General features: G+C 41.1%; 1 protein-coding gene across 1 annotated transcript in view; it reads left to right on the forward strand.

Annotated features, from left to right (window-relative positions):
- NR1D2 (nuclear receptor subfamily 1 group D member 2) overlaps window positions 1-13851 on the forward strand; it is a 41492-nt gene that overhangs the window by 25880 nt on the left and 1761 nt on the right. Inside the window, exons 5-8 of the mRNA XM_069729990.1 lie at window positions 1162-1835; window positions 2033-2218; window positions 4254-4464; window positions 8709-13851. The exon at window positions 8709-13851 is cut by the window's right edge and continues 1761 nt beyond it. Coding sequence (XP_069586091.1) covers window positions 1162-1835; window positions 2033-2218; window positions 4254-4464; window positions 8709-8905 — 1268 coding nt within the window. The 3' untranslated portion in view covers window positions 8906-13851. The remainder of the gene's footprint in view (window positions 1-1161; window positions 1836-2032; window positions 2219-4253; window positions 4465-8708) is intronic.

Genomic DNA, 13851 nt, shown 5'->3' on the forward strand with positions numbered 1-13851 from the left:
TATAGAACTGACCCACAGCGAATACACACACTGACAAGGTACAGAAGATTTATCCAGTCCTGGAGCCAATCTGATGTATTAATCATAGAAAGTTTTTAAAGGGTTTGTCCACTACTGGAACAACCCCTTCTTGATATAAATGTTTGGTCACGATAAAATAAGGGTTTATACTCCCCTCCTGTGCTGGCGCTGTTCCGTGGTGTTGATACTTCTGGTCCTGGTTCTCTCATGCGGCTGTAAGACATGTGGTGCCCAATTTGCACTGGCGTCACTATCCCCACCTTCTGTCGAATTGAACATGAAGAGCAAGTCCGGCTGCAACTGATCCCTGGCTTCCTCTTCATGTGAAATTTGTACAAAAGCGGGGCCAGTGACACCAGTGCTGATTGGGTGCTGGGTACCACATGTCATGCAACCGCACGAGAGGCCCGGAACCGTGAGTGCTGATACCGCCGGAATGGTTCCAGTGTGGGACGTGAGTATAAGCTGTTTTGTTTTATCAGGGCTAGACATTTAGATCAAGAAGGGGTTGTCCTAGTAGTGGACAACCCCAGTGAAACACAAGTCGAAATATATATAAGGACATTTCTCTCTCAAAGGGTAATTCGTAGATTCAAGACTTCTCATGAGAATGACAGTGTTTTTACTTGTGAAGATCAGCTTATCATCAACCGTGTTTCGCCACTATGTCTTATTCAAGGGGCATTTCTCTCCTGGGAATATGACTGTATTTGATGACTGATAATCTGATTTTTGCGAGTAAAAATTCTATTGATCCAGAAAAATCAGTGATTCTCACAAGAAGTCGTGAGCCTGAGCGTTACAGATGGTGTGATTATATTATTTTATCATCTTGAGATATTTCCAGCCTTGAAACTGCGGTATGCAATGAAGCACAGTATGTCTTAAAGCAAGTTGCTGAAGTTTGTTGCACATGTCCATAGCACTTTCTTGGCATTTCCTACTTTCCTACCTCATATGCTGACTCTCCTGCTATCGAACTGACTCTATTAAAATGGCTCCCAAACTATGCAGGTGCATTTCTGACCGATTTCAGGGCATTAAAGCCAGGTGGGGTTGTCAGAACGCGCAGATATTGATCTGTGATTAGTGACTTAAATAACGACAGTTTCACCTTTTTATTTTCTTCTGCCTCGACAGCTGTTCGTTTCGGTCGTATTCCAAAACGTGAAAAGCAGAGAATGCTGCTGGAAATGCAGACTGCCATGAAGACCATGATGAACAGCCAGTTTGGTAGCTCCGCACACCAAGAAGCACTTCCAGATTATCAAGCTTCACCCGCACTTTTGCCACCTATGCCTCCCATTGTGAATGAAAAGTTAGATGTTATTGGTCAGAATAACCAGGTCAAAAGCCCCACTCCACCTGCACCTTCTTCTCACCCGCTACCCCCTCCAGCACCGTCAGATGTTAGCAAAGAAGATGTTATTGGTACAGTAACCAGAGCTCACAGAGAAACCTTTATGTATAATCAAGAACCTTCTGAAATTAGAAATGATGCAAACCATCTGATGGAAGGCCGGATGAATAATGTCAAACATCTCACCAAGAGCAACAATATCCACTTCAATAATGGTCCTAGCACTGCTCGCTGTCCTGTTAGTGAAAGCCAGAATTATATAAATGGACAGCATCGAGGCAAGAACACCGCCGGCTATTCTAACATCCATTCTGTCCAATACTCCAATCACCACCATACAAACATTTCCAGTGGTTTCTCCCACAAAGGATGCAGTCAACGATCCATGTCTGATGTGTCTCCGGCTCACCGTATGAATGGCTACCCATGCAACAGGGGAAGGAGAATGCATCTGGTACGGAGTGTTCATGGCTTGTTATTTTTATTGCTGTAACGGTTCATTTCTTTTTATATTTGCTGAGTTTGTGACTTTTCTATCTTTGTAGAGGTGGCCCATAATGTAATTGGGTTGATTTACAAGGACTATGTTGAATGTTGCCTTGAAGTGCACTCTCCAGATCACGTTCTTACAGTCTATTCCATATTTTGCAGGTCTGTCCAATGAGCATGTCTCCGTTCATTGACCCAAATAAATCTGGACCTCAGATCTGGGAAGAGTTTTCTATGAGTTTCACCCCCGCTGTTAAAGAGGTTGTAGAATTTGCTAAGCGTATTCCAGGATTTAAAGACCTTTCCCAGTATGATCAGGTTAATTTGCTGAAGGCTGGAACATTCGAGGTGAGCATTTGGTCATGGAGACGTCTACTTACATCGTTATTCTGGAAATTTGAAAAAAAATATTATCTATACTAATAACATCAGTGTCTTCATAATCTCAATTTTTAAAAACTCCACTCCTTTGCAATTTTCACCCCTTTCAGCCTCTTAGGGCTTTGGCTACAATGGAGCTTTAGGCTACAGCTGGAGCTAAATAGGTAAAAACAATCACTAGTGCTAAAAAAAAAACTGCAGTGTAGCCCAGGCCTTGCTCTGGTCTCTTCATTTCAATCAGACACCTCCATAGTTATCCATACTGGTGTTGGCAATTTATATGCTTTAGTCCAGCCCCAATCCCAGTCAAAAATGCCCATTTCTGGTCAAGATTTCTGTGAATCGAGGCCTTTATCTGCAAATTTCCTGGGACTGTTTCCAAAAAATTGAGACCGCAACTTCAAATTCAGAACATGAAAAAAATCACAAGTGCATCAATAAAGTGCTTGCTGGCAGTGCAATATTGTGGCCCAATCTGTGTTTCGCTTTTCTTTGTCAAAGGAGATGCCCATGAAGGTGGATTTCACCTGGCAAAATGCACGTTGGAACGCATTTGCCAGCAAGCACTTTATTATTGCACCTCGTAGCATTGTTCTCCTTTTTTGGTTACTCTCTGCACTTGTAACTATCATTCTATTACTATGGGCACTTTAATCATTGCACTGAGGAGCCTTTACTGTTTACATGAGATCTGTTGGCTGCATGATGCATGTGGAATATAGATTGAATTTTGCTTCTCTTCTGCTGAAGTTTAGACACAAAGTGAATTTATTAATTTCACTGCTGCCACTATCTTAATGTATTTAATAAAGATTAAGGACCAATAACCATGTAATAAAGTGGCTAATATTTGCTCTTATTTTATTCATTTGAATATACCATTTAAAAAAAAAATCTGCCATACAGTTCTGGAGATATGGGATTTTTTTGTTAGTGCTAATTGAGATGTGTGACATGGCTCCTTGTAAACTCAATGTAATTGTTACTAAGGAAAAGGCCCATGTCTCTGGATCTGTATGGCATATTTGTAAAAAAACAAACTGGGTAATACTCCAGAGCAGTGAGAATAAAATAAAAGCAGACTGTCCTCTTTTGACCTGTTCTGCTCAAAGGGAATCTGTCAGTAGGATCAACCTTTTTTAGTTGTTTGTATGGAATGCAGGTCACAGGAAGCTGAATACAATGATACCGTGTTCTCCTGCTGACACACAGCTCTGCAGTAATATCAGAGTTACCAACTAATGAGACACAGTTCACATCTGAACTAACACATTTGCCCTGCAGGTATCCTCTCGTATTGGTATGGCTTCCATCTCACGGATAGCCAGTATGAGGGAAAGCGCAGTATAGCAGAGCTGACATGACTGCAGATGTGTTTGCAATGAGACAAGGTTCAGCTCTGCTGTACTGTGTTGGTTATTATCAGGCACAGCTCTGCAGCAGAGCGTACAGCACTATGAGAGGTCAGGTGTATATGTGCAAGGAGACAAAGTTCACTTCTTTTTTTGCTGTTCGTTCTGATCTCACTGCAGAGGTGTGTGGTTGTGACAGTAAAGTGTCAGTCATTACATGTCTCACACTGGTAATGCCTCCTTTCATTTATAATTATCTCTGGAGGCAGATTCTCAGGGAGATCTGTGTCCGGCCCATAGATCTTAACAGCTCGTTTGCATATTTAAAAAAACAAAAACAAAACATGAATTTCTTTGGAATAAGACATCGGATCGCAGCTATCAGTGTATCATTTTATTCAGCTTCCTAGGACCTCCATGCCCATATACTGTAGATGGTTTAGGAGGGTTGATCCTACTGACAGCTCCACACAGAAGTCATTATGTCTTAGATATTTTCATCTAAGTGTATTCTCAGGTGTAGTTTGGATATTCATCAGAAGTATTTTTAATGGCCATTTTTTGCGAATACACTTCTAATGGTGTGATTTATTGAATAATGATCGAAAAAATGTGAACGTTTGTTTCCATCTCTTCTTTTGTTTTGCCAGGTACTGATGGTACGGTTTGCGTCATTGTTCGATGCAAAAGAGCGTACTGTAACCTTTCTCAGTGGGAAGAAGTTCTGTGTGGACGAGCTGCGCTCCATGGGAGCCGGGGAGCTGCTGAACTCTGTGTTCGAGTTCAGTGAGAAGCTCGGTGCTCTGCAGCTCAGTGAGGAGGAGATGAGTCTGTTTACAGCAGTTGTCCTCGTCTCTGCTGGTAAGAACACAAGGAGACTATTACATTTCTTCTGTATAGTCTTTATTAGAAATGCACTACAGTATTGTTCATTACATAAAAATGTGGCATCAAAAAGACTTTTACAACCTGTCAGGCAGAATAAAGCAAGGTCAGTGGTGTCCCCGTGGAGCTGATGTTCCCACCACTCCCAAGTGGTCTGACAACTCTAGAAGATGAAAACTAGTCCTATGAGTTGGTAATGAGCCTCATCAGAGGCTCATTCTCCACCATTGTTCATAGATGATCCGTTTATGTGATTATTACTGTTTTATTTGGACACCCAACATTGAGCTCAGAGAGATTTTTTTTATTTTTTATCTTAAAAATCTGAAAACTCCACTTGCTTCCCTTCAGTCCACCTCTCATTTTGCGTTCAGTGGGACAGTTGCTTAGCTGACCAGCTCAGAAATGATTTGCACAGCTTGACATGTAGATATTAATAGCGAATGTGGCATTTGTATCATGTTGGTTATATATAATGTTCTACAAAGGAAAGCATTGAATCTATCAGAAAATCAATCAATCTAAAGATTTTCATGGGATTTTACAGGGTCTTTCTTAAAGAATCACCCCCATCAAAATGTATATCCTCTTAATATATTGGCATCATCATATTATATAGCACTGTGTATTTACAATTGCTCATTTTTCCTTTCTACCCAGACAATTCTCTTCTATTAGGTCTAGATCATCCTTCTAAGCACTATGTAGAAACAGCAGGTCAATTTTTCCTGCATAAGTCAATGCAAAAGTCCCTGGAGTAGGGGAGTGGGAGCAGCTGGGTCAGGAGCTGAAGAGGGGAATTTATATTTGCATTATTAGAGAAATCCGCTTCTTTCTCCTCCTGGATCAGTCATTTTCAAAATTCTCAATTCTCTGGTAAAGATTTGTCTTCAGTGAATACAGATTTTCCCATTACTGAGCTATGAATTGGTACCCATAAAGTTCTATGGAGAATTAGAAATATTATTTAAGGAAAACTTGCAGCAGAATGTCGGTGTTCCCCTCTAGCTCCTCCATCAAGTAAAAAAAAAAAAATTTCCAGCTGCCATCTCCTATCTCAGTAATGGAAAAATCTGTCCCCAATGAATACAGATTTTACTCTTGGAATGACGGTGAAAGAAGCAGATTTCTCTGACAAGACATCTTGCCACGTTTCTTATTTTCATGTGTACTATTGATTTATGAAATAAAAATGAAAACCGCTATACTTCAGGTGCTTCTGGACCGCTCATAGACTTTAAATGTCTGGTCGGTCCCGCTCCTACTCTGCAGTGATGTTCTAAAACATCAGTGACAGCCAAAGTCCCCGTAGAATAGGCGTACTGTATAGACAGCGCTAAACCAGCAGTGTATATGCACTGACTAAACGTCAGCTTCTATACACAGCAGTCATGTGATCGCCGTGACTAGGGAAGGGGCAGGACCTTATGGGTTATAGGCTCTGTTGTGCCGCCAGCAGGAAGCATTTGCCTTGTACTTGGCGCTAATATACTATCCCCAGTAACAAGGCAAGGGAAAATATTTAAATATTAAAATGCTCCCCAAAAGTTTTTTTTATGGCTTTATTGGGAGGGCAAAATGTGTAAAATAAAATGAATGCATAAAAGATAGGTAAAAAAAATTCAATAAATAAAAATGCCACTGTCAATCCGAATCACTTACTCGAACCGCTTCCTTAAAAAAAAAAAAAAAAAAAAGTTAAAAAAAGTGGTCGATTATATGAATATAATTGTTGCAGAATGATATTTAATATAAAAAGGAAACACTGACTCCCCTTATGTTGCCACTGACATCACCCAATATAAGCAAAAATAACCCTAAAGAGAATCTAATTGTGACATGAAAATGAAACCCTTTGTACCACAAAAAAAACTTTAAAAAATTAACTAAAATATCCAAATGAGAAAAAATTACAGCTTTTTAAACTGCATGTATGATTTAAACTTGAAAATGTGCCTAGTCAGGAGTGGTTGTAAATTCCCTGGTTAAACAATGAAAGTTGTGACAAGTTGAGCGGCTTGCTTCTTTTTGTATGTTCAAAAACTTTTTTTTTTTTCACATTTGTAAGTCACTGACAGGTTCATAGTTTAAAGACGCACTCCCATCAACATTTTTATCTTAATATTTCAATCATCATATTATATAGCACTGTGTGCCTACAATTGCTCATGTTGTCTTTCTATCCAGATACCGTATATACTCGAGTATAAGCCGACCCCCTTAATTTTGCAACAAAAAACTGGGAAAACTTATTGACTCGAGTATAAGCCTAGGGTGGAAAATGCAGCAGCTACCGGTGAATTTCAAAAATAAAAATAGATACCAATAAAAGTAAAATTGAGACATCAGTAGGTTAAGTGTTTTTGAATATCCATATTGAATCAGGAGCCCCATATAATGCTCCATGCAGTTCTTTATGGCCCCATAGATGCCTCATATAATGCTCCATGCAGTTCTTTATGGCCCCATAGATGCCCCATATAATGCTCCATGCAGTTCTTTATGGCCCCATAGATGCTCCATATAATGCCCCATGCAGTTATGTCCCCATAGATGCTCCATATAATGCTCCATGCAGTTCTTTATGGCCCCATAGATGCTCCATATAGCATTGTGCCACATATAATGCTGCTGCTGCACTAACAAAAAAAAAAAAAGACATACTCATCTCTCGTTGCTGCTCCTCAGCCTCCTGTCTCTCCGCACTGACTGTTCAGGCAGAGGGCGGCGCGCACACTAATACATCATCGCGCCCTCTGACCTGAAAAGTCACTGCAGAGGACGCGGAAGACGAGGCGGCGGTGGAACGCTGAAAGGTGACTATGACATACTTACCCGCTCCCGGTGCTCCTGGCGTGGTCCCTGCATGTCCCACGTCTCTGGGAACAGCAGCTTCTTCCTGTAGTGAGCGGTCACGTGGCACCGCTCATTACAGTAACGAATATGCGGCTCCACCCCTATGGGAGTGGAGTCCATATTCATAACTTTAAAGAGCGGTACCAGTGACCGCCGAACAGGGGAAGAAGCTGCTGTGCCTGAAGACGTGGGGCATGCAGGGACCGCATCAGGAGCGCCAGGAGTAGGTGGGTATTTGACAGGCGTCGCTCCCCCTCACCCGACAACCCCATCACCCCCGCCTTCCATGACTCGAGTATAAGCCGAGAGGGGCACTTTGAGCCCATTTTTTGGGGCTGAAAATCTCGGCTTATACTCAAGTATATACGGTAATTCTTCTGTTTTCCATTAGGTCTATGGCATCATGTGATTAAAAGCAGACTAGCTGAATCCCTCTAAGCTCTATGTAGAAACAGAAGGTCAACTTTCCCTGCCTTTTCTCTTTGACTTCATATACCAGTACGTATTTGAGCAATAGAAATAAGTAAAGCCTGTAGGGAAATAATGAGATTGGAATTGGAGATGAGCAGATGTGTTGGAGCAACCCCATTCCACGTTCCAGGCCTGTACACAAGGGCTGCATGAATTTTCTGAGCTTTCAGGTTCTGTGGCTCTGAGTTTCATTCGCTGGCTTGGCGTAATGTCATCTGATGTGATATCTCTTCAGCCCGCCACATCATAATTCGATCCTGGGATCTCGGATAGCACTAACCTGGACTGTGGAACAGGGTTGTATGACGTGATCCACTCCTCTCTAATTGGAATACCATGCATCTGCAGTCACAACTGACGGCAATCATGAAATCAGATTGAAAAAAGTCTCTAATACTATGATGTCTAATTGAATCTTTCCCGTACTCGGAATTAAGTACTCTTTCCCTGTACTCATTCTTATCCTCTGCTGACAACAGCCCTGAACAAGTTTCTGGCTCTGAAAAGTCGCTCTTCAAACCCATTTAACCCTTATCCAGCATCCAGCAGCATCAGAAATCTGTCAGTTTTCACCCCCAAATGACAGTTTGCTGGCGTTGCCCGTGATGCCCCTGTGTGTAGCCATTTTGATGAAGGTAGTGCTGCTACATTTTGTATACCTGACGCATTCTCCCTTAGAAGCATTGGAGAGTACAGGGCCTCAGTGGCACATTGGCTTCCTACAAGACCTCCAATGTGGACCATGTTCCATGTGCTGTCATAGTGGATCTATGCACAGCATTTAGTGAGAGTCCTGTGGTGATGACTGTGTGAGGTATTCATCTATGTGCTATGTACTGTTCTAAAAGCAATGTGTAAAAAATAAATGCATATATATATTTTTAAAATTTCAGATCGCTCTGGTTTAGAAAATGTGAATTCTGTTGAAGCATTACAAGAAACACTAATCCGAGCACTGAGGACTATAATAATGAAAAACCATCCCAACGAGGCCTCCACCTTTACCAGGCTCCTCCTGAAGCTAGCCGACCTGCGCTCTCTCAACAACCTGCACTCCGATGAGCTTTTGGCTTTCAAAATTCACCCATAGGCCTATAAATGACTGATGTATGACGTCTGCTGTATAACGTGTGACAGGTTAGGTTTCCGTAAGGTTGAGTCTGGCAAAATAGATTCATACCAAGTCCAGAACTAGCCCAGGAGAGGCAAACTAAAGCGTATGGTGGAGTCCACTAGAGCTCCGACTGAGGCATTAGTACCTAGAGGGGAATTCTCATGAATATTGGCTACCTCTACACAACGTAGACCACGTCTGCACGTTCCGCCGCAGCAGTACATCACCACACAGACTCCTCAAGCCTTATTCTGCACTAACTAGGAGGCTCTTAGAATTTGGAAGATGGGAAAAAAAAAAACTTGTCCGGAGATAGAAAATGTTTGTGAGGCTCCACAAAAAAGACTGAGCACTAATTTGGCTTTAATCATGTTCTACCCTTTAAAGAACCAAATTTGATTTCACCAAATCTCAGTTGGGCATTTTCGTGGCTATATTAGACTGATTATAGCCCGTCACACTTTTTGTAAGTGTCTGGAAAATCCTCTGTGACAGTACTTTTCTCATTACCATTTCCAATGCTTTGCTGGTCTGTTATGTGCCTCCGCCAAGGTCTGGATTGTTGTCTGTCACACAGATTTTTAGCATGTGTGAGTGTGTTACTTTTTCTGTATTTGTGTATATTATGTCATCTTTTACTGACACTTGGTGTCTAGAAACTATGTAGTCCTAGGTAGAGAGTTACAGATGAATATATGCCAGCTTCCTTGCAATATGTTAAGCTGTGATGGGAGCTGTTACAAATAGATATTATGTATAAGATTTATAAAAATGTACAAATTTTCACTGAAAAACTAACTGTTACTTTCTGAAAGATATAATGTATGCTGCAGACATCTGTTACATGGAGGCCTCCCAGTACAACTGGGGTTTTTTACAGCTAAGCTGCATCTTCAATGACCTGCTGTTGAAAAGGACTATTGGGCAAGTAAGAATGGGTCCAGGCAAATACAAGAAAAATGCCCCATTATCATAAGGGCTTGGCATACAGGTGTTCTTAAGGTGCCGGCGGACCTCAGTCAGCATCCATGTTTATTGGGAGGGGGATGTAAAACTAAATGGCCTCATGGTACCATAAAGTGCTGGACTTACGAGGGACTGTGAGCAGCACAACATGGCACTCATAGTAATTACCAGTCCTCCCTCTCCCCCAGATATAGTTACTCCGGAGTATTGGGAGAAAGCTCCTGCCCTTACTCTCACAAAGTGTCTCCTGAGAAAGAAAAAAGTTGGGAGAAAGTTTGTAGATATTTGTGCGCTCGAGCTCATAAATTGCAGCATTAAAAATGTGTAGAAATGTAATTTAGAAGTTCCTAACACCGTGAGATGTGCACTTTAGATTTTGAAAATATAAGTAAAGCTAGATTTATCTGAGAAAGACCATCTTGAAAGTAAAGGAGGTCCATATAACTCCTCTGTCATAACATCCAAGGTTTCGCAGCATGTCGTAAAGTATCCATGCCAATGTGATTGATATGAGTTACAGGGTGTTTTGTTACTAACAAGTTTTCAATTCTGGTGTCCCACCATCGAGTTAGTATATCTCCCAACTAAGAGGGCTAATCTTTCTCAAGCTGCTGTGTTTAACCATTTCGGTGGTCTCTTCCCGATGGCAGAATGCAAATGTTATCTAAAAGAATGTTTTTGTGTAACATCACTGAATTATAAAAAATCTGACACAGCGCTGATTTATAACACTATGTGAAAAAATGTCTGAATGATTGTCTCACCATTAGATACATATTTAGGAATAACCGCACTAGTTAAACTTCAGAAAACCTTTTGGGGGAAACGAAGAATTCATCTTTGCCCCATGGCTGGCCATGTCTTCATTGCCCTAACAATCATTGTGCTATATGGGATTGAACAGTAACCTGGCATAAGGTTTCTCAGTGCCAGGCAGATGGGATTAGGCTGGTTTCACATTTGCGGTTGTGTCCGCAGCGTTTCTGACACATACATCCGCATGCGTCTTGATTTCCTATCTTTTGCATTGTAGACGCAGGTGCATGGGTTCGCCCGTGTTTGCTTACACATGCATATTTTCGCGGTGTGCAGCTGGGTGTGGCTGACGCACCATGTTAAAAATTTTTTGGTGTCAAACTTCCGCCGCCATACGCGTGCAGACGCTTGCAGAAGGAGTATGTCAAAACAACGCATTAGTGTATGGGAACGCAAGGACATGCGCTCGCTTGCACAAGGGTCTATAAACAAAATACCCATGTGTCATCCCTTGTCAATGAAATTCTCCTTGAAAAATTTTTTCATAACAAATGCGTGCCAATGTTGCGTTTTTTTATCTGTCATGCACAAGTTGATGCGGATAAAAAAATGCAGCGTTATCATGCGTTTTGCCATGTGTTTGTGGTTGCGTACGAAATGCTGCGGACTCCACCTCAAATGTGAACCTAACGTTGGTCTGCTCATATCATGCATTGCCTCTCACACCGCATAATGTAGAAGACAAATACTCCTGTGGATGTATGTGGGCCAGAGAGATACATGACATGAGCAAATTATGGCCATCTCAACATTAAATATTCACGGTCAGATGATCCCTATATATCCTGAAGGCAAAGATCCAAGGATTTTGGGTCTGAGATTTGCCATTTTCTTTAGGTAAAATTCAGCAATAGTTTTCTTTTAAATTGGATTTCTGGTTTTTTTATACATGGCCAGTGAGAAGCCATTCTGATAAATGAAGAAAAGAAACTTTGCTTACCATTGTAACCCGTAGCCCACTCCTTTGGTCTCCACTGGGCCACAACTGATGCCCACCAGTCACCTGACCACTGATTGGCTGCAGGGTCGCTTGATTGGTGGTTTGGACATCATTGATTCCTGTCCTGCAGAGACAGTCGGAGTGACACTGCGTTTAACGTCTTTTACCCGGAAGTCTTTCAACTGGTAATTTAAAAGAAAAATCAGAAATCCCCTGTAAGTTTAGAAACTGCAGAACCTAATTTTCTTTACTGAGTGTTGCACCAAAAAAGCAGATGATTTTTTTTTCAATATACATATTTTAAAGTTTTATTTTATTGTGGTAAAAGCTAAAAAAAAGTGTGATCGGTAATTCTTTAACCTTTTGTGATTGAGCTTTTCTTATTTATATTTCTTATTTATTGCATTTTCTGTGAGTCTGTCTCCATTCATGTGCCATACCAACTTTGTTTTCTGAATTTACATTTTAATGCTTTAAAATCAATAATAATGTGACCGGCTATATGTAATTGATAATATGTAAATGGCTCTGCTCCAGAAGTAAGCGGTCTCTCTAGTACCACCGATTGGAGGTTGCTACCCTATAAGTTAAGCTCCTACACTTTTACGGAGCCCTGCAAAATAACTAAAGATACAAGTTATGGCCCAGATCTCTCGAATGCTGATGTTCTTCACCTGTTCATTTTCAATGAATGGCTGCCATCACCTTTGTGAGTCACAGGCACTTTAAGTATGAAGCTCCCACGGCTCTAGGAAACAAAGCGGCATACTGCCCAACATCTGTATAATGCCCCGATATGCCAGGACCAAGCGTAATCCTTTCTCTACAAGCCTCTGTAGGTGTTATGGCATGACGCTGCTAGAGAGTTTAGCTACACCAGTGTATAGACCTCTGCGATCTGACCTGCCGACATTCACACATACGACCTCTCATCTAAACTTATCGAGTTACTTTTAGCCTCATCTACATTTTTCTTTTGCTCGATTTCATGAGATGCACTAAACTCATGTCACATTAGTATATTTGAGGTATACCATACATTGGGAAGATTACCTTGTAAGGATTTCCAATGTAATCCTTCAGAATACGCCACTTAATAACAATTCATTTAGCAGAGTTTGCTGCACTTTTCTATTCATAAAGGATATGCCAATGCATACTACCCCCATGAATGGTTACTTTTGGCTTATGTAAGATCATCAAGAACCAGTAACATCCCTGGTGCCGTTGACAAAACTGACAGCTCTACTTATATGTAATGACTAACCTATAGGCATTCCATGCCCAAGAGCCTCACGAGCCAAGTTTTACACCAGACGACTTTTAAGACACTTCTAAGACATGCCTGTCTGATACTGTTGTGTGTCCAGCTCAGCGATCTATCTCAGGAAATATTTGATCACTCGGATGCCTGGAGATCATAGTCATAAGTTATATTTTATAAGAAAGCTCTTCATTGCAGGCTTCAATTAGGATTCATAAAGACTGAAATCAGATAACTGCTGCTAAAGCCTAAAGCATTACACCCGACTTACTGCCGCTATGAAATATGCAGTAATTCCACCAGTATAATGTGTAAATTTTGCGCCTGTATGAGCCCAGTGTTTCTACAAGTGTCCAGGTCCTCATAGTCCTACTTCTTTTACCTTCTACCAGTCTTATTTCTGGGGGGCTCATGTGGACCCTTAGCCTTTCAAGCACTCCTTTGTACTTTGGGATTGGGTTACATTTCAGTGAGTGTTGCTGGAATATTTTCTGTTCTGTCTCTTGAAGGAAAACTAAAAAGGTTCTCCACGTAATGTAACCCCTGCTAATACCAGATTGTGAGATGAAGCTGGCATGGTATGATTGCCAAACTGGTTTAACCTTCTCTGCTTTCAGCAGCAACAATTTTGCTTTGAGCTAAGCCATTGTCTTTGTCATTGGGAAACAGTCAATCTACTTAGGTGTTTGGCTTAAGGCAGAGTTAAAAAACAAAAACAAAGAGGGTGATAGAAAGGTTGAGAGATCTAAACTCTTGCTTTTCTCTACCTCCTATAACCATTTTAACCACAGTTGCTGTTGTCCATTCTTGTTCTAATTCTGTTTCTCATCTACAAAAAGTTTACCAATTCTTTTTTTGCTATGGGTCCCAAAATCCTTTCATGGCATCATGTAATCACTTTGGTGTTTATTCTTTCATTTTCTGATGACCTTAGAC

Source organism: Ranitomeya imitator, chromosome 6 (genome assembly GCF_032444005.1).
Source record: "Ranitomeya imitator isolate aRanImi1 chromosome 6, aRanImi1.pri, whole genome shotgun sequence".
Classification (NCBI taxonomy): Eukaryota; Metazoa; Chordata; class Amphibia; order Anura; family Dendrobatidae; genus Ranitomeya; species Ranitomeya imitator.